Below are 27,781 nucleotides of genomic sequence, written 5' to 3' on the forward strand. Positions count from 1 at the left end.
TTGGTCGGCCCATCAAGTCCAGTTTCATCCGTCTTGAGTACAAGGCCCTGCCATACCTACCCCCGGGAAGAAGCCATTTATCCATGGTATAACCAGGGTCATCAACTGAACCATACGTGTCATGATTGATCGCCGCCAGCTGGGAAGCCCAATAATATCTTTTGATATCAGGGAGGCCGATGCCCCCATCATACCAGGGAAGTGTCAGCTTGTTTAGGGCTATACGGGGTCCGTTCTCTGCTTCCGGGTCTGCCGCCTCTAACCAGTGAGCCACACCACTCCACTACGCTGCAAACTTTGGACTTCACGAAAGTAGCTGGCAGGCTCTGCATCCAAAGTATTTTAAAGGGCATACAGGAAACCAGGCAGAGCCATCATTTTAAAGAGGGCTGCCCGGCCCAATGACGAAAGCGGGAGCCTCCTCCAGTTAGCAATATCACTCCTGAGTCTCTGCAACGGGGGAAGCAGATTTTGGGCATATCTAGTCTTTGGGTCAAGAGAAATGAAAACCCCCAAATACTTGAAACCTTCCGAATTGACTTGTATGGGACAAATTCGCAGAGGGACCGGGGTGTCACCCCTCACCACAAACAACACGGATTTCCCCCAGTTGATTGAGAGTCCGAAACTTCTCCCGAAGGAGGCCAGGACCTCGAAAATCACACTGAGGGACTTTCGGGGAGAGGTCAGGTAGAGCAGAATATCATCTGCATATAGGGATATGCGATCCTCCCATTCGGGGGACCACAGCATGCCCCGGATAGCTGATTCCCAACGCAGCCAGGCTGCGAGAGGTTCCAGGGCCAGTAGGGGGCATAACGGGCAGCCCTGTCGGGTGCCCCAGACCAAGCAGAAATGGCGCTGAAACCCTGTTGTTTACTACTATTTGGGCAAGCGGTTCAGTATACAGCAAACGTACCTAACCGATAAAGTCGGGGCGAATCCGAACTTGGCCAAGACCGCCCACAAATAGGGACATTCAATAGTGTCAAAAGCCATGGTTGCATCAAGTGAAGCAATTACCGCTGGTTCCCGTAGAGTGTAGGCTCTGGCTATTACCCCATGTAACCTGCGCAGATTTAAAGCCATGTTTTTGTGGGGCAGAAAGCCCGACTGGTCTGGGTGGATTAGACCACTCACAACTTTTACCAGTCTGTTCGAAAGGAGCTTGGCCAGTATCTTAGGTTCAGCGTTTAATAAAGAAATCGGCCTATATGAGGCACAGTTAGTTTTAACCTTGCCCTCCTTATAAATAACGATCACCGTAGCAAGTCTTTGGTCCCTAGGCGGAGCCCCCTTGTCTCTAGACTCAACATACATATCTTTTAAGTGAGGAGCCAACTTATCAGGCTTGAGCTTATAGAGTTCAACAGGGAGCCCGTTGGGGCCTTGTGCCTTCCCCGATTTCAAGGAACGGATGGCTTGGGCAATCTCATCCGTCGTTAATGCACTTTCCATAAACTCCCGATCCTCGGGAGAAAGACACGAGAGCTGAGAGTCAGCCTCCGATCGAGGAGAGACCAAAGTATAAACTGACTGAAAGTGGTCCGCAAACCTGTCCACTATGACTTGTGGGTCAGTGAGCGATACTCCCTCCTCAGTGAGGAGCTCCGGGACCAGGCGGCAAGGCCAGTCTCTTTTGTCTAGCCATGCAATAAGCTTTCCTGCCTTATCCCCCAGATCATAGAGCCTGCCCTGCTGTTCTCTGCCAAGAGCCTTGGCCCTGTCAGTTACTAGAACTTTATTGTCATTTTGTTTGAGGCTCAAGAGATGAGGTTTGGCCTGTGTCACTCACTGCTCCAACTCTCCCTCTAGCACACCAATTTCAGTCTCCAGGTCAACCACCTCCTTATTTTTTTCTTTTTTGAGCCCGCTATCAATGACAGTGCCTGGCCCCTGATAACCAGTTTGAAAGCCTCCCACAGGGAACGTGAAGAGGACACCGACCCCTTATTATTAGTGAAGTAATCATCTAGCGTTTTAATTAGGTCTTTGTGAATTTTGGGATTACGTAGATGCCATGGATTGATGGGGCAACCTTTCCCACTGTACCCCGAGTTATGATCACGTGAACCCATAGAGAAGAGTTGTCTGAGATGCCCCTGGCCAAGTGTGTGAATTCAGTTATGTAGGACGCTTGTGCAGCGGGGACTAAACAGTAATCCAACCGGGAAAGGCTATTGTGTGCCCCGGATGGAATGTGTATGGTTTTATATCAGGGTGGAGCAATCTCCAGACATCGGCCAGGCCCATTGCATCCCTAAAATCAGGAAGCCAATGCATCCCCCGCCCCAAGTCCCGCGGGGGGTGTCTGTCCACATTAAAGTCGCCCCCCAGGATTAAGGGTCCCTCAGGAAGATTAAGTAAGAGCTTCCCCTAGTCTGCAAATGTCGTGCCCTGCAACCCCAGGGGAACACAGACTGATAGCAAGTTGATGTTGTGTCCCTTCCACAGGCCAGTAACTCCAATGTATCTTCCCCCACCATCCTCCCACTTAGAAACAATTGCCAAAGGAAATGCCTTGCGGATCAAAATGCCCACACCTCTGGAGCCCGACGTGAAACCTGAGTGTACAACCAGCTTGTATCCCATTCTGTGCAGAGCTTTGAATGAATTCCCCACGAGATGTGTCTCTTGAAGCAAAGCCACATCTGGCGCTTGCCTTTTGAGATACTGAAAGACAACACAGCGCTTGATTTTATCCCCCAGCCCATTAATGTTCCAGCTCAAAATCTTCACTTCCCTAACCCCCATCATCTACATAGTAGAATTTACAATCATCCGCATGCTGCATAACGATCAAATGTATTGGGCTGATGCAAACAACAAACCACCCAACAGGTGAAACAAACTGCCCTCCCCAAAGCCCTCCACCCCACTGCCCTGCCCACTGGGCTTCAAACTGCCCACTAAAAAATGCAGGGTGCCTGTCGCCCTGAAAATTCAAAAGAAAGAATATAAAAACACTTTGGGGGTAACAGTCTATGAGCCCCGGTCTGTGTCCCATCTTATGTAGTAGTTGTGCAAGGTAGCGAGCCCCGGGTACCCCTATAGCACTAGCAGAGATGTCTCATTCCCCCCCCCCCAGCCCCAACCTCCACTCCCTCCAAACAGGTCAAGCATTCAACTGGCCTATGTTTCAGGAAGGCTGAGTGTCCTCTTTGCCATTGTCTCCTCTGTCTGCAGGGGCATGTGTTCTCCGGTATTCGAGCCACTCCATCACAGCCTCCAGCTGATCAAAAAACCATGCTCGGCCCTCCGCCTCGGCCCTGAGACACGTCAGCAACAACATCGAGTATTTCATGCCTCTTTCCCTTAGATCTCGCTTCACTGACAGAAAGGCTCTCCTTTGCGTTTGCACTCTTTGCGTGAAATCCGGGAAAAGGGATATGATAGCATTTTCATACTTGAGTGGGGCGTTGGCCCTGGTGCTCTGGAGGATAGCGTCTCTGTCTCAGTAGCTAAGGACTCAGGCCAACATCGGCCGCGGGGGAGCGCCCGGCCTGGGACGGCCGCCCGGGAACCAGTGAGCCAGTTCGGTGGCAAAGAACTTACTGAGGCCCTTTGGTTTTAGATGCTTGAGGGTGAGGTCTTCAACGAATAGGTCTGGGGCTTGCCCCTCTGACTTTTCGGGCACACCTAAGATGCGCAGATTGTTGCAACGGAGGCGGCCTTCATAATCATCCGGCTTGAGATCGACGGTAATGCGGGATTCGCGTAGCTCCCGGACCTCTCTTTGTAGTTGTGAGACGTCCTCCACCAGGCTGGAAGCTGTGAGCTCAACCTGCTTCACCTTCCCATTAAGTTTCCCCATATCTGCCCTGATCAAATTAATATCAATGGCCATGGAGTCCATTTTGTGCTCCAGTGAGGTTTTGACCCCTGTGATTGCATCCAATATGTCCTTCAGGGAGAGTTCAGGTTCCTCCCCAGTCGGGATTCCTTTCACCGTCTCTTCAGAGAGCCTTCCCCGTTGTGTATCCTTGGTGACCGTATAACGATCCAGTTTATTGGCATGATTTCCTACAGGCGCCCTGCACTACTCCCTCACCCCACCGAATCACTCGCTTAGCTGCGTGCGCCACTCATACCAATGAAGACCACAGCCCGGCCCCTCACCGATCAGCGGGTCTACTCTGGGGCTGAAGCCGAGGGGGAGGGGGACATTCAATTGTTCCAAGGGGGGGGCCGCGGACCCTCCGACGGGGCGGACCGGAATGGTTGATGCCAGGCCAGAGCCGATACTGTGGGCCCCGGCTTCACGGCCTAGGCAGGGTCCGCCTCAAGCAGCAGCCGCAGTTCTGCAGCACCAGCCGCCACAGACACAGGGGCGGGCGGCCCTGTCTCCGCCACCCTCCGGGCAAAAGAGGATGCATTTAGGACTACAGGATGGTCCTTCAGGATAGTCGAATGGGCTCACCAACGACGGAGCTCACTCACTATGCGGCCATTCCAGATCGCGCTTGGCCATGACCCCCCTTTTTAAAATAGGAACTAAATAGAATGGATTTCGACCCGCTTTTTATAAAATGAGATGAGCAACTTGCAGTGATTACCTGTGTTAACAATGGGCCCCATAGCACCACATAACATTTATATAAGTCTACGGGGACCTCATCAGGCATGGGAGCCATTCTACCCATGCTTGCCATAATGGCTGGTTGACTTCTTCCAGGGTGAACTGGAGATCAGTAGGGTGAGACAAAGGTGTCAGAGTGACATTTATTTGTGATTGGTTATCTAATAGATCAGCACACACCTTGGTGAAGTGCTCGACCCGTTTCTCTTCTGCAATAGTTATTTCAATAGTTGGTACATCACCAGGTAACAGGAATGCATGGGCGGAAAATCCGTTACGCTCGCGGATTTTGCGGATTTTCGGTAAATTCGCAATCCGCGAGATTCACGAATTTCCTGCAAAATCCGCAAATTCGCGAGCAGCGGATTTTATGGCTTGCTCGCACTGTTCGCGTGAGTTCGCGGCTTCCCAGTTCAACTCCGCGCCCCGCGAATAAGCGCTAAATTGCAGAAATACGATCTTAGCAAAACTGAAACTACTTACCAGGTTCAAAAGTTCAAGCTCATCATTAGTAGCCATTTCCTGTAGTGCTTCCTCAGGGGCCCCTCCAGAGTTCAGTTGCCTACTTGCAACTATTATGTGACCCTGCTCTGACCCTCAGAATAGTTACACAAAGGTCCTGAATTACAGCTAAGGCAGACAAGCAGGAGCCAGGCTGGAAGTTCAAATCCAGTGACACATTAATCAGCCCCTAATTCATTACTGTCAGTTGGGGCAGGGCAGGTGTTGTAACTAATTTTGCAACAATGAAAGCACTTAGCAAGTGCAAAAGATCACTAATCAGGAAGCACTAAGGAAGCAGGTGCCAGCTAAAAAAATATTCTGTGACACATTAATCAGCCCCAAATTAATTCAGGTCACTTGAGGCAGGGAAAGTGTGCTTTGCTTTGCCACAATAATGTACACTGGACAACAAGAGGGTGCTGTGATGAAACAGAGGGTGGCATGGGTGGGCCAGAGGGTGGCATGAGTAGTCAGAGAGTGGCAGTGGTGACAGAGAGTGGCAGTGATGAAGAAGAGTGTCCCAAACAGGCTGGACACGTAGAAACAACAAGTTCGCAAAACTTGCGACCCGACAGGTAAGTTCGCGTTTGCGAAATTGTACAAAACCCTCGCGAACTGGCAGAATCCCGCGCAAACACAAAAAAAAAATCCGCAAATTCGCGAGAATTCGTGGATTTTGCGGATTGCGAGTTCGCAAATCCGCAAAATTTGTGAACGTGAGATTCGCAAAATTCGCCCATGCTTAGAGTTTTTACAGCTTTCCAAAAGGCCGAGCTATCTTTGGATAAAGAGGCGTCATGCAAGGCTAACCATGCCTTGATTCTCAATGTTGCTTTTCGCTCCTTAACTGCTTGTTTATAATCCCCTCTGGCATGTCTAATATCGTATGGGTTTCTTGGTGTCTTATGTGTTTCATATTTTAATTTTGTATAGGCCTGTATGCATTTGGTATCAAACCACCCTTGTTGTTTTCTGCCCATTTTCCTATTCTGCACGAATAGAGCCTCTTTAATTGCTCCGATATCTCTTGGAAAGGAGTTCAAACATTGTCATGCGTGGTTGTTTCACCCAAGCAGGCTACGAAAGCAGGTTTACACTTGGTTATTATATGCTTTAAAATTTCTAGGAGGTTCACCATCGACCAGTGCAAAGAGTATCCATTTGTTTTATTAATAGCTAAGTTTTGTGCAACATGTACAGGTTTATCCCCAGGGCATAACTGTCTTTTCTGCAGTGTAAAAATGATGCTCAGTGGAAAGTGGTCGCTCGAAATAGTATTACGAGTAGTAAATAATTTAACTCTGTTCGAGTGGCTCTTTAACATCAATATATAGTCTATAGCTGTAAAAGGTCCTCTACCATTAAAAGTATGGCTTATGGGGACAGGTGATGCTCATACCTCATTAGCAAACCCTAGATCAAGGCCAAACATTACTTCATTAAACAGTTCTCCGAGTTTAGTATGTGGGCAATGTGAGTAGCTATTCCCATCCTCGTTAATAAATCCACATATTTCTCCCCCATTGTTAGGACATAGAGCAGAATTAAAATCACCTCCCAGGATGATAGACATATCCTTTTCACTGTTACTATGGATAGTTTTCAGGTCATTGCCTAATTTCTTCACCACTGTCCCAGTCTGATCAGGGTGCACAATATTATAAAACTTTGTCAGGGCAATTCATTGCTTCTCATCAATGTGGAATAAAATCAGTTGGTAGTATATTTCTTCTATTATCAACTCTATTTTTCTCTGGTTCACCATGTTAGATACATGCAGACAACCCTCCGTTTGCCCTCCTGTGGACCGTTGTATCAGTTGCAGTGTGGAAGGTTCTAAATCCATTAATTTGTACAATATCCTTTGCCCAGATTTCTTGGAAACACATTATATCAAACTTTCTCCCCATAGTGGGTTAGCCAGCATTGATTGTATACCTGAAATGTTCCATAAAACCAGGTTACAGGAGTTAATGTAGTTGCTACCAATGCTGTTCACTCCGTTGGCATTCTTCAGATTTGTCACAGGTTCGGGAGTTAGTATCTGATTTGGGCTAGTGACTAGAGTATATGTGGAGCCCTGAACAAGATATTTAATGTCTGATATCTCATTTCTCACATTGTGCTGGGTCAATGGCAAAGCTTGTTTTTTTGTATCATTTTGTGATTGGTCTGGGACAAGCCTGCATATGTTTAATTTACCAGACCTATTTCATTCAGAGTCCTTTTTGTGTGGGGTGTGGATCTGTTACTTCGGTTAGTCAGTCTATATCTTCTAGAATGTTGAGAGTGTCAAAGCGCTTACTGACCGGGACCCTATAACTGTAATGCATCATGTCTGCAGTCATAGGTCTGCTCCGCTGTACCTTTGGTGGTTGGTAGAAACCCTAATGGGCCAATATTGACTCCCTGGGCCCTAATTAGGCAGTTCCCTGCCCTATCAAGGATAGTCTGCACCAGGTGGGGGGATCTGAAATGTAAGACCATGCAATCACCTGCAAAGGTTTTACAGGCTTTACCTACCCAACCTATTCTGGCCATTTTAAATTCAGAAAAGAGGATTTCGGATAGTCCAGTTCTAGTACTTAACCTGTGTAGTGATTTGTTCCTAAGGGCAGGCCAGAGTTCGTACACGTGTGCGGGAAGTGAAGGGACGTTTGCCAGAACTCTTGTGTAGGGTTTGGCTTCCGGTGGGATGTTCAAGGTGTGGTTTGGGGTGGTAAGGTGGGTCAGATTAGATCTTTGCTGCTGTCTTTCAGGAGCGTCACTCCTTCCGTCCCCTGGATATAATGCCCGTATATTAGTTGCAGACCTGTTTGCAATATTACTTTCTTGTAGATAGGAAGTTGCGGGTGCCCCATATTAGACAAGTGCTCAATCGGTTGTGGGGGTTATGGGGTGGGCTTTTGACAGTAAGGGTGAGCGGTGGATTCAAGAATGCTACCGTTAATATTTGGGTTAATATTTGGGTGAAGCAACTTGCCCCCTCAGTGTTGGTTTCCATTTGGCGTGCCCCCACCCCAGATGTGTTGAGGCCCAGAACCCCTGCCAGGACGTGTGCCCTGAGGGAGGAAACAGTTGCTTATACCCGAGCCATCAATGTGTGAAAGTCTTTCTTCAATTTGAGTTAAGTTTGATAGCAGAGGGCTCATGACTTCAGTAACCATTTTCTCTACTCTTTTCCAAAAGTCCTAGTTGTTCTCCCGAAAAGGCAGTATAACTGAGTCAGTAGTCTTCAGCACAGAACTTAACCCGAGTTAAACATCTCTGTTTCCATTTCCTTTTAATTTACCAGTTTCCATTTCCTTTTAATTTACCAGTTCGGGTGAGTTTTAATGGCTTTTGTTTTTGCAGACCGCCATCCCGTCTTCTTTTCACTGGCAGCTCATTATTGTTGTCTTGCTGAGTTTTCACAGCCTGAGGAGAGTTGGAGGCACGTGTAGTACTGGCACCAAATGTTGTGGGGGTGAGGTTTGGGGGGATTTAGAGGAATACTATCCATGATTTGATTGCCGAGGGAGGAGCGTTTCTGCAAGATCAGGGGCTCCAGGCACAGCCGCCGCTCCTTTAATTCACATTCGTGAGTGAGAACTGACTCAGCCCTCATTAGGAAAGCGTCAAGTGTTCCTACTACTCCATACCATGGATGATCACTGAGGCCCTTACGTTTGCTCATAGCTATGAGGAATATCCCTTAGACCAGACATGCCAACCCTCCCGATTCAGGCGTGAGACTACCGATTTCAAGGCTAGTCTCCCGCCTCCCGATTCCTGCAAGCAAAAACCCGATTGGTTTCAGCTGACAGGGCTTGGTATTTATTGTGTAACGTGCAGGAGCTCTAGAAGGGGTGAAAAACCAACAAAGCGTAATGAACAAGAGAATTGTCTTTTAAAGACCTGTGAAGTACTGCGGGGGGGGGGGAGAGGGGAGAGGGACGGTTGTGTGTGTGCCCAGGAAGTTGTTTCAGCCCGGGCTGCCACACAGGGGGGGGGTGCATGCAATGCCAGCCTCCGGCTAGGTCAGTGCGCAACCCTTGCATCACCCTCTCTCTGCCTGCCATTGCACTCCATACTTCTGAAAGGTAAGAAAAAAACGTGCATTTGCGCTTCAAATATCCGATCCTGCAGCAGCACACTTCCAAAGCCCATACATGTCAGTAACCCGATTCAAGGCCCCATTATCCCGATTTTATTTTTAAATCTCCCACTTTGCTATTCTGAAATGTTGGCATGTATGCCTTAGACTATTGATGAAAAATAGTAATGTCGCTGTACCTCAAGTCTCAAAGGCCCCTGGGGTCCAGGATTTAGAGGTTGGACCCAGCCCAGCCTCCACCGGACTCCACCTGGCCTGGACGGGCCTGCCGTTGACCCACGCGCGTCCCGCACTGCAGGAATCAACGTCTCCTTTTCTGCGCCTCCGGGCATGGGCATAAGTGACTCTGATGGCACTTGGATGCAGGAATGCTGGGAGTGGAAGTCCTCCCCACAACCAGCATAGCAAAAACAACGGTGTCATCTTGACAGGCAAGCCATCCTAGTCAAAAGTGTAAATTGCTACCTTTAGAAATACGACTCTGTATTGTTCAGGTTGGACGTGTCTTTCCCATTCGCTCTGAGGAGTTTAAATCATACTTAGATTATTTTTAATTTACTTTATGACACTCATTTACCTGTCAATGCTATTGCAATAGAATCAGTACTATGTTCGGTCAAATTAGTCATACTGTATTGTAGCATGGGTTACTAAAAGTGGCTGCTCCTTGAGGCATTATAGATGGTGAACAGAATGATAGCAAGTCACCTGGGTGATTGTGAGTACAAAGTAACACTGATAGTGCAGGCGCATATGTAGCACCCGTGCTATCTCAAGGGGGTGTTCCCTCATTTGCCTGGGACGTTGCACCATGCAAATGAGGGAATCACTTTGCCTCTGCACCCACACCATATACCTGTGCAGGTGGGAACAGTCACTTGCTGCACCCACCTGAATGGGAATCCGTAATCCCTTTTGAAAGTGCTGGTGGGTGCTTCCTGCACTGTGAAATATAGGGCAGGCTATTCACCATAATAGGGCGCACTTTACCTGTGTGTGCCCGGCCCACCTTTTTTAAGGTGCGCTGTGGCGTTAACTGGGAAAGTGCGCCCTTACTGTAATACCAGCCCAGGTAGCAATGTTATAGGCCTTGCCAGTGACAGTGACTCAACCAGATTGGTAACTTCACAAATCGTAGGCTTGTATCAAGTAGCATATCTTCAAACAACGTAATAGGTTCATAAGACACTTATTTAGAAAAATTGGTTAGTGTTGATTCAAAACGTCTTATATATATATATATATATTGTACGGGGCAGATTTACAATTACTGGCGCATCCCTGCATATCGGCAAGGATGCGCCAGTAATTGTGCGCTGCAGCTCCGCCACCCATGATGCGCCCATTTACAATGCAGTTATATTGAAGGTGGGTGACCCAATAAACCCTTGTGAGCTTGGACTGATGTATGATATAAGAAAAATTGCTTACAAGGGAATTCTTTTTGAAAATTATTCAGAAACAGGAGGTTGATCAATCTTGACTGAAAAACTTAGGACTAACTTAATTCAATTAAAACCTGTTTTCTTCTAAATGGAAACTTGCAAATTCAACAAAGCGATAACAACTTATGAATAATTTTCAAAAAGAATTCCCTTGTAAGCACTTACAATGCGGCGCACCATGGGGAAAAAGCGGCACGGATGTGTCACGCATCTGTGCCGTGAAAGCGGCGCATTGCTGGAGTTGCGTCGCATGCGCGACGCAGCTCCAGCAATGATCAGGGGGGCCCTATGTGTACAATGCTGCATCAATCCTTACGCCTGCTTCAAGCAGGCGCAGGGTTTTGAAGCAGCATGGGCCCAAAAGTGACTGAGTGAAATCTTGTAGTTTTCACTCAGCCACTTTTGGGAGGCGTTCCTGCGCAGGAACGCCTCCCCCTGCGATGGTACGCCTCTTCTGGCGCAGGGCTTTACAACGTGACGCATCTGGGAGATGCATCACGTTGTAAATACCCCGCACCATGGTTGCATCTTTTGCGCCGCCGCTGCGTCACAAAAGTGACGCAACTGCGGCATAAAAGCGGGGCAAGGGGCTTGTAAATCTGCCCCTATATCTTTTAGCTCCACCTGCCCGTGAGGGTTGCATGCCAATACTATCAATATACTATTACCATTGATGAGAAAACCCCATTGCACGAGGCTATGCAATTTAGTTATTTCACCAAATATCAGTAATCTGGAAGATTCCTGGATGTAGGGAGAATAACTCACAGAAAACTGTCACCCTTTCGGGCAGGGTTTGGTGGATGTGCTGAGAGGATTTTATTCACCAGATTGTTTGACCTTCTTTTGTGCAAGGTTTAGACAAGTTAAATGGCCATTCCTTGAATTTCATCTAGGACTTTGCACAGGATTTATGAATTATAACTCAAATATTAGACCTCTTAAATTGTTCGAAATTGGTATTTCGCTATTGCTGCAGATTACACTCTGGTGTCTCTTAGGTACAGCTTCTTTTGTCAATTGTGATTTTATATGAAAAACTCATTTTTGAAGTCCTCTAAAAGAGGATAGTTCTTAACTCAAACAAGGTAAACCGAGTGTATCTAGGGAGGCCTATCTACTTTCCAAAATCATAGGTTTTGAAACATTTATAGACATTAAGGCATAGATTCATCAACACAAATTGCGATCGCAATAGTTGCGAAACAACTATTGCGATCGCAATTTCAGTAACAGCAATTCATGATAGGAAAAACAACCAAATTGCAAATTTACAAAATATATTTTGCAAGTTCGCAATTAAAATCGCAGAATCAAGGTGGAACCCACTTTGCGATTCTGTAATAGCGAAGTTCCACTGATTCTGCGAATTCACAAAATAATCGCAAACCAAATTCATTAATAATCGCAATTTGTGAAAAAAAACAACATCGCAAATAGCAAGGCGCTATTTAAGGAGAACTCAAACCAGGTTGTAATCATAAAGTTCAATTTGAAAAAAAAAGAAAAAAAATTCCTAACAAGATACAGGTGCGGAACAAAACAAACACACTTAAGGAGACACAGTAGGAGCATAAGGACATTCCCAATGCCAGGACTCTACATTGTGGTAAGGCGGTGAAGACTCCAGGCTGCAGCCCGGAACCGACGCAGGATCCAGGAGCGCATCTTCCGGCTGCGGATCACACTCCTGGGCCACACTGAAGAGGAGATCTACTCAAAATAAAGGCTGAATGGGGCAATGATAACCAAGCTCATCCGAGACCTTGACCACCTGATGCAGCACCCAACAAGGATGACCAATGCCGTGCCCACCCATGTCCAGGTCCTGTGCTGCCTGCACCTCCTGGCATCCAGAAGCTTCCAGGGGATAGTTGCAGTTGCAGGGGGGATCTCCCAGAGCACACTGTCCCGCTGCCTAAGGAGTTTCCTGGACGAGATGCTGACCCGGATACACCATTACATAACCTTCCCAACCACCCAACAGGACTTAAATCAAACAAAGCTACAATTCTACAACATTGTGCAATTCCCCCATGTAATTGTATGCATTGACTGTACCCACATCCACATCTGCCCACCCGCTGAGACAGAATACATGTACCGGAACCGCAAGTCCACTCACTCAACATCCAGATGGTCTGCAATGCAAAGACAATCATCACCGACATAGTGGCACAATACCCGGGGAGCACGCATGATTCCTTCATATTCAGGCACAGCGGCATGCACACCCTCTTGGCCAGGGGTGACTTTGGCGAAGGACACCTCCTAGGTAAGTACACATGCCCACATACAGTACGTCAAGCCCATGTAGCTGCGCATGACAAGCACTGACCCTCTGCTCCTTTCCTTTAGGTGACAGCGCCTATGGCCTCTGTGAGTACCTCCTCACCCCATACCTCAACCCTGCCTCACCACAGGAACGGCGTTAAAATGCTGCGCACATTCGCACCAGGAATGTCATTGAACGGACATTTGGGATGGTAAAAAGCCGATTCGGCATCCTACATAAGACTGGTTGGGCCCTCAAATACCAGCCTGAGGTCTGCTGCCGCATCGTGGCCGTGTGTGCCATACTGCACAATATTGCTATCAAGCGGAGGATACCTCTGGAGATCTCTGGCAGTGAGTCTGTGGTAAATTAAAGAATTACCCTGTCGGAATTTCTATACATTAACAAGGATCATGCATATAATGAGAGGCAGAGTCTGTGGTGTCCGATTCAGAAGGGCTTTAATTCAGTAACTCGAGTTAAGGGAGAATCGGGTTCCATCACCACTAGGGATCAGGAAGGATCGTCATCTAAACTTTATTCACAGAGTTCATTATTTATAGTTAAAACATACATTAACTTGCATAGAGAAGGCGGAGCGCTCCAGGCGAAGTAAGTGAAAGAGAGAGATAAGAGCACATGTGCGAGAAAAAGGGCATGTAAGAAGGCGTACACGTGGGTGTTCACTTGATGAGTCATAGATGTGTCATAGGTGGGTGGATACATGGAGGGGGTCTGCATGGTCAGCAGGAACCTTTACCCTACTTGTGTGCGCAAACTTGGTCATGACGTGGAATTGACGTGTAACTGGGGGAAGCTGGGGGGAGCTGACTTTCGTGCTAGTAGAGGAGTCTTAGATGTCAGGACGACCTGCACTTCTGGTATTATCCGATATCTTGAGTTTGGAGGATGTATTATCTGACATAAAGGTCACTCGAGCAAAGGCTGCTCATCACTAAATGCTAGTGTGTGTATATATTTCTTCGTGCACTGCGTGGGGGCCATGGGCCTTCTATGGATGCGGGTTCTGTAAATCACTTGAATGGAGACAGAAAGGCTAGGCCCTATCTTCTGCAGGCGGAATATGTTTACCCTTTTTATTAAGCAGGAATGTGTTTCTGTGGAGCAGAGCAGATAACTGTAGGCAAAAATACTGTCTTGGCAGGCCGAGCTGGACACCTCTCGGCTGAGCAGGAAGTATGTGAGAGGTCAGGGATACATAGCTAAACTGCAGCTTTCAGAGTGTCAGGAGGCATGAAGCCTGAATTCGGGTCCTGGCTTGGCTGAGCCACAAAAACGAGTTCATCTCGACTTTTAAAACGTGCACCATGTAAATGCATTGGCAACATAGGCCTCAGTGCAGAATTAGCGTTTCTTTCATGGAGGGCTTGGTAACTGACATGCTAACATTGGACGGAAATGCAGAGGCATTATTATTATAGGCATGAGAAGGGAATTGCATGGTGATATGGACACACATGGGGTGCATGTAGGGGACACACTGGCCACGTAAAATTTCTATTTCCTCATTCCCTCCTTGTCCCCTACTGTGCCCTTCAGGACACATCGATATTCATGATACCATATATCTGATCATACAGCATCATTTGCTCGTCTTTTTTCTTTTGTATACGTGGATGGGGAATACAGGCAGTGGCACACAAGCCGCAAATCGCCGGGCCACATTGCAGACAGAGACAGCAACTGAATATAATAAGCAGTATCATCCCTAGGAATGACAACACTTTCCATCCCCATGCTGATATTACACTCCAGAGCCAACCGGACCAAGTCCATGTGCCTGGGTTTTGGTGTATCTCGTGAGCTATCTTATGGAGTCTTGTTATTGCTGCATACACGGATGGCACGTTATTAGGAATAAACACGCAACAACCGGAGCCGATCACTCTACAAGCCCCGCCCCTATCTGCCAGGATGCCGTCAAGAACAAGGCGATTCTGAAGAACAACAAGTCTCATAGCAGACTGCTCCTCGGTCAAGTTAGCTAGAGCAGAAGTAGTCTCATTCACTACTGCTTCCAAAGTTCTTGTTAACCTGCGTATGAGTTTACTGTTTTGGACGGGACCTATGAAGAAAAAGAATCCTTTATTGAAATCTGTATATTGCTCCAAAGCTGTCTCAGTCTGATCAACAACTGGGGAATCAGTCTCCCTCTTGTGTCTAACATGTACTAGTCGGGAATCTCGATGATTATGGGATGGGGCTAGAAAGACGGGTGGCAGTAGGAACGCTATATAATACGTCCCACCCCAGTCTAAGGGCGGACGTGCATAGGCTGTCCGACCGCAAATGAAATAGGAATGGCGGGAAGCTTTGAAAGTAGACTTTCCTTTATCATTGAACTCGACTACAGTATTACAATCACTGTGTCCTAGATGCACTGATCCTTTCTTTCTAACGCATAATTCACCTTTTACTGGTAAGACTGTTATAAACGGTGGACCTGTATTTTTCTCGGACTGGACATTCAGAATCATAAAGTTAAGGGAAGCATTTCCTTGTTCGTATACTTCATTCTCTAGATCGGTCCCTTTTCTCTGGGGAAGACCATCTTCGTCTGGAAAACATGCCTTATTCATTACTTTATTTAAATCTCCCCAAATCCAATCACTCTGGGAATTTGTGAACTTTCTGTCTTGTGATGACATTAAAGCAAACCATGCTCGGCACGAACCATTGTGCGAGAACGGGAAAGGAAAGAGGTGCAGAACTCCCTTAGTTTCTGATAAGGTGGGAGTCGGCCACATACCCAGCAATTTGTTACATTGCTGGTCTGATGAGAATGGTGCAACATTTGAATAAAAGTATTGTTGCACAGTGCTAGTCGATATGACAGTTCATGGGGTGGCAGATCACTGAATGTGTGCTCTATAGTGTCATTGAAGGAAGAATGTATATGTGAAGCAATAGGAGGAAAGAAAAAATGTAGCGTCAAGCTGATACATATAATCGATATACTTAGAAGAAACATAATAATCAGAGTTACTATACATCTGCTGCGTAAGGTCTTGCAGTATTTCTCTTTCTTATCTCTCTGTCTACTATTCTGGTCTACGATCTTATACATGTCAGGAACCTGTCTAACCGATTCACCACAGGGTGGACTTAAACAATTAAACGCTGTCTGACTTACTAGACCGTAATTTAGACCTGTACTCCTGTTGAGGAGTCTTTTCTAGCAAAGGGGGCTTTGAGTCACTGGTTTCGGGGCAGTCTTTAGTTTCGATCACAGTTCCGGTATTTCCATGGAATTTCTTGATGTGTTGGGTATGGATCCAGCCCTTACGTCCCTCGACCTTGACGGCAGTCCTCGTGGTAAGCAGTACTAACTTCGGTGTTCGCCAGCGGGGCTCGAGAGGGCTTGAACGATCAAAATTCCGGACCAGAACTACGTCTCCAGAAACGATGGTGTGTTCTTTAACTTGGGTGTTGTCGGGGAAGGCGGCTGCAACCTGTGAACGACAAGAGAGGAGTACAGACATCAAGGAAGCCAGGTAATCTGTCAGCATATTACTGTCAACATCGGTAATTTTCTTTGGCATAGGCGTACCCCACATATTCGGTGGTCTACCAAAAACCACCTCGTAAGGGGACAGTCCGGTTCTGGAATGAGCTACCATACGCATGTAAAAGAGGGCAACCGGCAAGGCTACCATCCAATCCACGCCTTTTTCTGCACAGACTTTCGCAAATTTTGTCTTAAGTGTTTGGTTATGCCGCTCTACAAGTCCGGCTGCCTCTGGGTGTCGTACACAATGGAACTTCCACTGGTACCCTAATAGAAGAGATACTGGTTTCATTAATTCAGAGGAGAATGGCTGACCGTTATCTGAGTTCACGACACGGGGCAATCCGTACCGCGGAAAGAACTCTCGAACCAGTTGCCTGGCCGTGGTCACAGCAGTGTAATCTGGGACTGGGTACGCTTCTGTCCATCTAGATAGTGCACATACAACTACTAGGACATATTTGTATCCTCTACATCTGTCCATCTGGATATAATCCATCTGAAGGACTTCAAAAGGGTGGTCAGGGGGATGAAATCCACCTTGTTCCACTGGAATGCCTTTGCCTGGATTGAACTGGCAACAGATCATGCAGGTACGTACTTTCTGTTTTGCTGCTGAACGCAGGTGCTTGTTGAACCAAATATTCTGTAAACTGTCTAGCATTGCCTTTTCTCCTAAGTGTGCTGGACTATGTGCTGTGTTTATGATGACTTGTACCATAGAGTCAGGGAGAAACCATGTAGCTTTGCCTTTTGTCATCCAACCCTGGTCAGTCTGGACCCCTCCTTGTTCAGTCCATTTCTTTATTTCGTCTGGAGTGGCATGTGTCTGTATGTCGTGTACATCTTGTGAGGGATCCCTGACTGTCATGCTGTTTGTCAGTGATGGTACTTATGTCTTTGTCATGTCTGTTGGAGTCTGTAAGTTTTGCTGTTCGATCTGCCAGGTCGTTACCCTGGGAAATGGTGTCAGTGGCTTTCGTATGTGCTTTGCATTTCATGATGGCTATGGCTGTAGGCAAGTGTATTGCTTCTAGCAGAGCCTGAATAAGGGGACCATGCTGAATTTTGGCCCCATGAGAGGTCAAGAAACCTCTCTCCTGCCATAACACTCCGAAGTCATGAACGACCCCGAAAGCGTACTGTGAATCTGTATATATGTTTACTTTCAAGTCCTTGGCTCGTATGCAGGCTTGTGTCAGAGCGATGAGCTCTGCTGCTTGTGCTGACAATGTGTCTATTCGTTGTGTCTCTATGACTTTAGTATCAGTGGTCACGGCATACGCGGCCACTAACTCTTCTGTGCTTGTTCTCATGCATGAACCATCCACATATAGTGTCAGGTCAGGGTCTGGCAATGCAATGTCTGTCAAGTCTTGTCTTGGTTTCATCACTGTATTAATTACTTCCACACAGTCATGTGGTGCAGTGTCCACTGTGCTTGAGGGCAAGAGTGTAGCAGGGTTCAGAATGTTGCATCGTCTGATCTCTATGTGTGGCTGAAATAATGTCAGTTCATATCCTGTCAATCTCGCTACGGTCAGATGTTGTGTCTGTGTCCTGTTCAAGAGAACTTCCACGGAATGTGGAACGTGTACTGTCAGGGGGTGTCCTAACACTATGGAATCACTCTGTCTTATTGCTAGGGCTGTTGCTGCAACTGATTTCAGGCACGCAGGCAAAGCCTGGGCCACTGGATCCAATGTACTAGAAAAATAAGCACAAGGCTTGTGTTTTCCTGCTTGATCTTGTGTAAGGACAGACAATGCTGTTCCATCTCGTTCAGTGACAAAAAGCGTAAAAGGCTTGCTGTAACAAGGAGTCGCTAAAACTGGTGCTTGACATAGAGCTTTTTTCAATTCTTCAAATGCAAGTGTATGTTCCTGTGTCCAAGGGAGGACAGTCGAAGACGCTGCCTCCTGTGTTGTTAGCTGTATGAGTGGTTTGGCTAGATATGCATACTGGGGAATCCATTGTCTGCAGTAAGAAGTGAGGCCAATGAAAGCCCGTACTTCCTTTTGTGTCTTGGGCTGTGAAAGGTTTGCAATTAACTGAATACGGTCTTGTGTCAGCTGTCTACCCCTCTTGGACAGCAAGTGTCCAAGGTACACCACTTGCTGTGCACAGAATTGCAACTTCGAAGGGGACACTTTGTGCCCCTTGTCTACCAGAAAGTATAAGACTGTCAGTGATGCATGTTCGCAGTCTAGTTCTGTTCGTGCTGTGATCAGAATATCGTCCACATATTGGAGCAGTGCGGTGTTGGCAGGCATGTGAATACTGTCTAGTTGTCTTTTCAATGCTTGGCTGTAAATACTAGGACTTTCTGTGAATCCTTGAGGAGCTCTCGTAAATTTAAAGCTGCGTCCATTTAAACAGAATCCGAAGAGATATTGGCTCTCTGGGTGGATTGGGACACTGAAGAAGGCGTTCTTTAGATCAATTACAGTGAAGAACGTCGCTTCGGAATCAATTGCAGTCAGTAATGAAGAAATGTCTGGAACCACTGGGTATTGGGGAATTATGCATTTGTTCAGTTCTCGAAGGTCAATCACTAGTCTGTAGACTGGTGGTGCATTAGGGTCTGTTCGTTTAAGAATAGGGATAACAGATGAATTACATACATTCGAGTCAGTTTCTACTACCACTCCATGTGCAATGAGTTCGTCAACAATTTTCAGTAATGCTACTACGGCACCAGGTGGTAACTTGTATTGTAAGATTCGTGGCAGTACTACTCCTGGTTTGAGAGTGACACGGTGTGGCGTAATGTGCATGTAACCTACGTCAGTCGGACCTTGTGCCCATAAATGCTGTGGTACATTCTGGAGTCTGGGATCAAAATCTTTCAACACATAATGTCGTTTAAAATCACGTAAAAACAATCGCACTCCTTCCGGAGAACAGCAAATAACTGCTCCTAGTTCTTTCAATGTCTTTATACCAAGCAAATTTTCTGGACATGACTTAGTAAGTAACAAGTCTGTGGTACGGGACAATGGACAGACTCCTAGGGAAACTGGCTTTGACACTTCGTTAACAATAGGCTTTCCTGAAAATCCCAGGGAAATATTCTGTGAGCCTGAGAGGGGTGCCCCTGGAACCTCGTCATGACTGATGGTAGTTCTGCTCGCCCCTGTGTCAATCAAAAATGTTCTGTCTTTTCCCAATACACGACTATGTACATAGGGACCTTCTTGATCTACAGGAACTTCAATAAGGGGCAAGCCAACCTCCCTCTCTAGGCTGTTTCATGAGAACTGTTGGAATTCTGGATAGTCTGACTGTGCGTACTGGTACATTTGTTGCGTGACTTGTTGTGTGGCAGCTGCTGGTGGGGGTGGAAAATTCGCTACTGTCTGTTGCGTGTTCTGTGGGGTGCTATTCTGTCTGGGAGGATGCGGTCTTTCTTTTGTCTTGCCTGTAGCTATATTGTGTTTCAGGACAGCACATTCGTTTACATAGTGACCTGGTTCCTTGCAATAATTACAGTTCCCTTTAACAGGTGCCGTGCCCTTTTTATTCCCATTAGCTGGTACTGATTGTGCAACTAGCACTTTCATTTTCGTATCTTTCATGCGTCTCTTTTCATGTTCCTGTTCCTCTCTAATTCTGTTCTGGTGGTATTGTAACATTTGTAACATTTGGGAAGGGCTATTTGCTTGCCAGGTACTCTCAACCTTCAGTACTCTATTCTTGATCGGGGGTAAGGAATTCTCTACTAGTTTGCTCACAAAAAGATGTGGATACGATTCACTACTTGGCTTAAGGCCACTATTAATAGTAAAACATTTCTCGAATCTAGAATAAAAATCACTGGTGTCTTCGTCTTGTTTCTGTTTACAGGCTGAAATAGCATCCCAATCTTCCTTTTTAGTAACTAATAATCTTGGCAGGACCTGTATCAAGAGTTCAGGCAGTTCTTTAGCTTTGTCCCCAAGACCAACACCAGGGTCTCGGCCTTTATCCTCTGTTTTCAATTCTGTCCAATTTATCTTTTTCTCTCCCACCTCCCAGTCTTTCTCTTTAAGCTTTTCGTAGATGCCGGCTGGTAACAGTACTTTCAATAATTTAATGATGTCAGCGTATGTGTAATCCCCTATGCGGAGAATGTCTTTTAATTCACTGTGGAACCCCCCCGGGTCTTTATCATGGCAGGGCAGCATCTTTTTCATTTCCAGTATTTCTATTTTCGTCAAGGGTGTGTAAACATATACTCGTTGAAGCTCATTGTTTGCATTTTTGACGGGATGTACCTCTCGTAGGGGGTTCTGTCTGTCTATGTGGAAGCCCTTTCTGTCGTGCTGTGGGGAAGGAATCATGCACGTGGTCAGAAAAGTCAAGTACTTATGTCGTTGGTCCAGAATGACATTAATTAATTTGGTACCTAGGCCTATCCATCTCTCTAGAAGTATATCGTCCAGTAATTTATACAAGGGACCGGGATCAGAATATTGACTCTCGTACAACGTTATCAAATGTTGAACCATGTAAATACCAGCCAACCGCTGTTCGTTCGGAGGAAGACTCAAAAGGTCTGAGCCACTACGTCACCATTATATATATTAGAATTAGACACCCATTAAATGGCTGACCGGGCTAATTCTTGTTCGTGTACAGTGTGGGGTCTATCGCACTCTACTCGTCTTTTCAGTGCGTTCTCAGTAGCTTGGAATAGATGTTCGAGAGAATACCTTTCTTTGATAGGAGGTCCCTGTTTGCGGTAGTCGAGGCACTTGGGCCTGTCAAACTGCCGTGCTTTACCTACGTAATTCATTTTATACACTTCCTCTGTTTCGTGCTCAGCATCGTCTGATGCTGAATCCTCTTTCTCGTCAGACTCTTTCCTGTGTAAGTTTAGAATCTCTTTTCGTATTTTCCTGTACATGCATTCTGTCTTTCCCACTGTATCATGTTTACCGGCAGCTATGTTGTCACTCCAATCAGTCATACCTTTAGTTACTCCTTTGTCTGGCTGGTCTTGTTCCCTGATCAGACAGTTAATCAAAAAACGTAAAATTGTGCGTTGTACCTCCACCTTTCTTTGTTCCATGGCCTCTTGTATACTCTCGGGTCCCTCCCCCGTTCTAATGAAATTGTATATTTTGTCTAGATGTTCCTTCATGCCTGGTAATGTGATCAGATACTCTACAGCGCGTCTCAGTCGTAGTGAGAACACGAGCATTGCACCTACACCGGGTACTGGATCGTATATACAATGTGAAATCGTTACATTATGCTTATAGGGTGATGCTGTCATTTGTGGCGTTCGTTGTAGTCCTAACCCTTGCAATGTTCGGTTTGTTGGCGGTGTTTGTGGCGTGTTTGTGGGCCCCCCTCCCACTGCCCCTTGGCCTAAGTCATCTTTCACGGTCACTGGAGACTGCAGTTGTGTAAGCAGATCCTGTGTTGGGGGCGGAGGAAAAAAAGGATTGTTGACAGAAGGAACAGGAGGAGGGAATCCTGCGTTTACATAATCCGGAGCGGGCTCCTCTAAATAGGAGGAAATAAAAGCCTCAGCTTCTGCCTGTTCATGTCTACGTAACTTAGTCGGTATTAGTGGTGGCGGCAAATTACTAGGTACTTCTGAGGGGGTCACTTTAGCTAGTCCTTCAGCGAGGACGGGATACATACCCTTGATAAGGGCATTTCTTTCTCTATCTGCTTGTTCTGCCTTGACCCGTTCCCCCTCTTCCTTTAGTTCTTTTTCTCTGGCTTTTTCTGCTGCCTCTTTACTTCTCTCTGCTTTGTGGAATTCTTTCTCTGCTCTCCTATGCGCTTCTTTACGCCATAACTCAATGGCATCTTTCTGGGACTGTCTAGCTTTCTTTTTCCATAGCGCTTCCTCTACTTTCATGATGCATTCAGCATCCCATGTTCCTGAGGCAGGCCATCTATACTTCTCTTCTAGATCCTTCGTGTAATCTACCCATAAGTCTAAAAACAGTATGGCATCTAGCCCATGTTTCTGGTACATAAAATGACCAGGTGTGTCTCTAGGCGGGACGGGAACTGACTCTTCGAGTATCCCTTTCCTGGTCCCTATCTGACGTAATTTCGAAAACAGTGGCATGTTGGAACTAACTTAACGAAAACACAATATACACAAGAATAGACTGAAAACAACCATTCACACTACAACACTAATACATTAAAAACATATACATCCTAACTAGTACATGAAAAAACATAAACCTGAAAAACTGTTTACTTTATGTACTGCGAAACAGTACAACCATACCGGTCTCGAAAAGAGACACGTCTCTACCGTGTCTGTGTACCCAGACACGTCTTTACCGGGCTCAAATAAATGAACCCGTCTCTATGCGTTCCCAATAACGGTACTCACCGGGAGGCAGAACTTGAAGGCCTCGGAAACTCGATACTGCTGCTGCTACTGCTGCTGCGCATGCGCCTCGGAACAGGTGGGCCTCGGGATACCTCGGACCTTGCTCTCTCAGCTTGGGCTCTGGTTGGGATGGTCCGCAATCCTCACCGCCTCGTGTGGATGCCTGGTCGCAGTCTCCGTCTCCTCCGTGGGCCTGAGGGAGTAGGCAGGAAGTCCCGCTGTCGTGTACACTTGAAGTCCGTCACGGCTGTAGAAGGGGGCAGGGGGCTGGACCTACATCTCCGGCGCGTGGGGAAGGGGACTAGTCCCTGTTCGGGCGCCAGATTGTGTGGTAAATAAAAGAATTACCCTGTCGGAATTTCTATACATTAACAAGGATCATGCATATAATGAGAGGCAGAGTCCGTGGTGTCCGATTCAGAAGGGCTTTAATTCAGTAACTCGAGTTAAGGGAGAATTGGGTTCCATCACCACTAGGGATCAGGAAGGATCGTCATCTAAACTTTATTCACAGAGTTCATTATTTATAGTTAAAACATACATTAACTTGCATAGAGAAGGCGGAGCGCTCCAGGCGGAGCAAGTGAAAGAGAGAGATAAGAGCACATGGGCGAGAAAAAGGGCGTGTAAGAAGGCGTACACGTGGGTGTTCACTTGATGAGTCATAGATGTGTCATAGGTGGGTGGATACATGGAGGGGGTCTGCATGGTCAGCAGGAACCTTTACTTTACTTGTGTGCGCAAACGTGGTCATGACGTGGAATTGACGTGTAACTGGGGGAAGCTGGGGGGAGCTGACTTTTGTGCTAGTAGAGGAGTCTTAGATGTCAGGACGACCTGCACTTCTGGTATTATCTGATATCTTGAGTTTGGAGGATGTATTATCTGACATAAAGGTCACTCGAGCAAAGGCTGCTCATCCCTAAATGCTAGTGTGTGTATATATTTCTTCGTGCACTGCGTGGGGGCCATGGGCCTTCTATGGATGCGGGTTCTGTAAATCACTTGAATGGAGACAGAAAGGCTAGGCCCTATCTTCTGCAGGCGGAATATGTTTACCTTTTTTATTAAGCAGGAATGTGTTTCTGTGGAGCAGAGCAGATAACTGTAGGCAAAAATACTGTCTTGGCAGGCCGAGCTGGGCACCTCTCGGCTGAGCAGGAAGTATGTGAGAGGTCAGGGATACATAGCTAAACTGCAGCTTTCAGAGTTTCAGGAGGCATGAAGCCTGAATTCGGGTCCTGGCTCGGCTGAGCCACAAAAACGAGTTCATCTCGACTTTTAAAACGTGCACCATGTAAATGCATTGGCAACATAGGCCTCAGTGCAGAATTAGCGTTTCTTTCATGGAGGGCTTGGTAACTGACATGCTAACATTGGACGGAAATGCAGAGGCATTATTATTATAGGCATGAGAAGGGAATTGCATGGTGATATGGACATACATGGGGTGCATGTAGGGGACACACTGGCCACGTAAAATTTCTATTTCCTCAAGTCGGAGGGGGACAACCGCCCACCTGCACATGTGCTTCATGCACGCGGGGAGAATCCTGCTGAGGGACACAGGCGCCGCAACAACATCACACTGAATTATTTCTAGTGCACCCATACCCCTCATACAACACTGCACTCATGATTTGCGTTTGAAATAAATTCTTATAATTATGTTAACAGGATCTTCCATTAACTTTTTTTGTTCAGCAAACATGAAAACTGTATTACGACATACAGCCCCATGATTGCGAAGCAGGGCTGCTTGGTACTTCAGCATGGCACTGCTGCTAATGGTCAAACAATCACTAGCGCCTCCAACCGGACGCGCCCTGCCGCGTGATGCTGCACTGGGCCTGGTGCTGCGGCGTCGTTCTTGTACCACCGGCAGGGACAGGCTGCTTAGACTGGATGTGCCCTGACTGGCATCATCAACCCCCCCCTTGCATGGGCATGGCCACACACCTGCTGATTTTGGACAGCGGTTGTGACCTGTTCCAACTACCTAGCAACATCCTGGCAGCATTGCACCATCTGGAGGTGCATTGCCAGGGAACGGCTTGAGAGTTAGGCCGAAGCATTACCGATCAGGTGGTTTGACCTGGTATATGCTGACAGCCGGGTCAGCAGCTGGCGGTGGCAGCGGCGGCTGATGTCCTGCTGTGACACCATGATTTGGCTGTTCTCCCTCACTGCAGCCGTTAACACCTGCACGCTTTTGGTGAGCTGGCTCACATTTCTCACTGTCTTGTAAAGCTGCAGCTGCATGACTTCCATGTGCCGTGCCTGCTTTTGGTGGACAGCTAGCATCCGGCGTTCGATATGAAGCCCTGGATCTTGGGCATGTTGCCCCCAGACAGCTCATGATGCCACGTTGCCCTGCTGCCTCATCCGGCCGCTTGACTGCGACTGCACAGTGGCTGTGCACCGTGTCTGCCTCCTGGGTGGTGGTGTGGCCTGTTCCACTGCCACGTGTGACGCATGGGGTGGTTGCTCTCCTCCTGTGGCTGCAGGGGTGACCCTGTCCGCATGGGGAGGTGGTGGTACTTATGCAGGTGTGTGTGAGGGTCCTGGTCGTGGGGCAGGATGGCTCTCTCCCTCGTCGTCTTCTGTGTTCTCCTCAATTTGGAGTGCCTCGCTGTCTGTGCTCTGTAGTTCGGCAGCACCTGTGATGTAAATGGGTGCATGATTAATGATATGAATCTTGCACATGGGATGTTGCAACATGCATGTAGGCTTGCATTCCCTGACTGGCTTTAGGGACATATTTCACTTGACAGGTCTGGCTGTGTGTGGCTATCGGGGAACTATTATCACACTACAGGTCCCACAATGCAATATGGGGTTTCTGATGTGCATGGCCTGCATTACTGGGGTTATCAAATGGCTAGCTCTGGGGGCATAGGCATTATTAGGGGACGGGGTCTCAGTTGCATGGCTCTTACCTTGGGATTGTTGGGTGGGTCGGGAGGTGTCCAGCTGGCTGACCCCCACACAGGCTGCAGGGTTGAAGGTATCCTCCACCAGGTCTTCAAGTGGTGTGTTGGGCGCAACTGTGGAGTCGACTCCTCCCGTGGCATGTTGCTCCCCCAGCCTCTCTGCAATGCGCTCTTTGGCAAGGCCTCTGAGGTCATACCACTTCTTCTTCAGCTCATCAATAGAGCGCTGGGTCACTCCAACAGAGTTTACCTTGGCCCTGATGCGCTGCCAAATGTGCCTCTTGTCTGCTTCAGGCACCTTCCGGGATTGCTTTTCAAACAGCCTATCATCGTCCCTGCTTACACCCTCGATGTGGAACTCCAGCTCCTGTTCTGAAAATTTAATTTTTCTTTTTCTGCCAGATGCACTGCTTCCTGCTGCTTCCTGGGACATTCTGGTTTTTGATGTGTGTCCTGTTGTGGGGCTGCAGGGTGTGTCTGATGGAGCTCTGTGCTGTGCTTCTTCCACTCTCAAGCTCTGTGTTCAGAATGAGTGAGGAAACCGCCTACTTCCTGGTTGTGATGTCATCATTGTGCTCGAAATGCGACTTCCCGTTTTAGCGATCTTGCAATTAGCAAGATCGCTATTTGCGATTTCAGTAATTGCAAAATCGCAATTTCAACATGGGGAAACAGGCGATTCTGCAATTTTAGTACGATTTAGTGAAATTCACAAACGGCAATTGCGGCCGACTGCGAATCCCTTTTTTGGTTCGCTTTTATTGATGCATCCCATTCTGCAAATTCTAATTTGCGATTCGGTATTTTTCGCAAATTAGAATTCGCAGAATCAGCGCTTGATGCATCTGGGGGTAAGTGTGTTTATTCTATTCACCCTATTAACAGATGCTTTCATTGGCTAACTACCAGCATCATACAACCCTCGGACAAAAGACCATTAGGGCCAGATGTAGGTAATCTCGATTTACCTACTCTTAAATACCGAATCATACCGATTCGGTATTTAGGAGTAGGTAAATGGGATGTAGGTAATTTCTCTTTTGAAATTACCGAATCGGTAAGAATCGGTAATTACCGATTCGGTATTTACCGATTCGGTAATTGCCATTCATTCCTATGAGCCTGGAGGCCAATAGGAATGAATGTCAATTACTGAATCGGTAAATACCGATTCGGTAATTGGGGGAAACATTGAAGGGTGGGAGGGTGTCACTTTCACACCCTGTTGCACCCCTCAATCGTATATGGGTGCACATGTTGCAGACATACATGCCCTAAGGGCATGTATGTCTGCAACATGGCAGCGTTTGAAAAGCAAACACAATGCTTTATCAAGGCTTTTCATTATTTACCACCAACTTCTAGTTGGTGGTAAATAACGAATTCTTAAAGCCCTGTAGCACTGATTACAGTGCTACCTACATCTAAAAATACAGATTCAGTAATTTTACCGATTCGGTAATTTTACAGAATCTGTAAAGTTACAGATTCGGTAAAATTACCGAATCTGTATTTTAGGTGGCCCTACATCTCAGTATCCAAATACCGGTCGTTGACGGCCGAAAATCTGTGTTTCGGCCATTACCGACTGGTATTTGGATACCTACATCTGGCCCATAGGGTGCACAAAGGGTATATGCACCAATAAACAAAACGGTAAATGCAAGATAAAGTGATCTGACAAGGCCTTAGAATAACGTTTCATTTTTGTCAATATTCATATCCCAAGAGTCGCTGTTTGTCAGATATTATAAATGATCATACTATTCTTTAGTTTAATAAAATATATTTTTGACTCTATTTTATTGAATAGTCTGAATCACCGAACGGAAGGACCAGCCAGCCACCAGCACCCGTGTTAACACCACTGATGGAAAAGTAAGTTGGAGAAATACACTTTTGCAATATAATATAAAAAAAAATCCTGTTGACAGGAATCTGTCCAAAGTGAGACAGCATTGCTAAATGATGGACATCATATCTGTGGCAGATTACATTAGTTACAATGATGAAGAGTCTTACGTTAGGTGATTTCATCATCAAAAATTGGTAAGGGGCTCATTTAGTTTGG

At 46.8% G+C, this 27,781-nt stretch overlaps 1 protein-coding gene across 1 annotated transcript in view; it reads left to right on the plus strand.

Moving 5' to 3' along the window:
• IRAG1 (inositol 1,4,5-triphosphate receptor associated 1) overlaps positions 1-27,781 on the plus strand; it is a 434,599-nt gene that overhangs the window by 334,152 nt on the left and 72,666 nt on the right. Inside the window, exon 16 of the mRNA XM_086950734.1 lies at positions 27,524-27,588. Within this exon, the coding sequence (XP_086806860.1) occupies positions 27,524-27,588 (65 nt within the window). The remainder of the gene's footprint in view (positions 1-27,523; positions 27,589-27,781) is intronic.

The sequence above is a fragment of the Lissotriton vulgaris genome, unplaced genomic scaffold (genome assembly GCF_964263255.1).
Source record: "Lissotriton vulgaris unplaced genomic scaffold, aLisVul1.2 SCAFFOLD_998, whole genome shotgun sequence".
Taxonomy (NCBI): Eukaryota; Metazoa; Chordata; class Amphibia; order Caudata; family Salamandridae; genus Lissotriton; species Lissotriton vulgaris.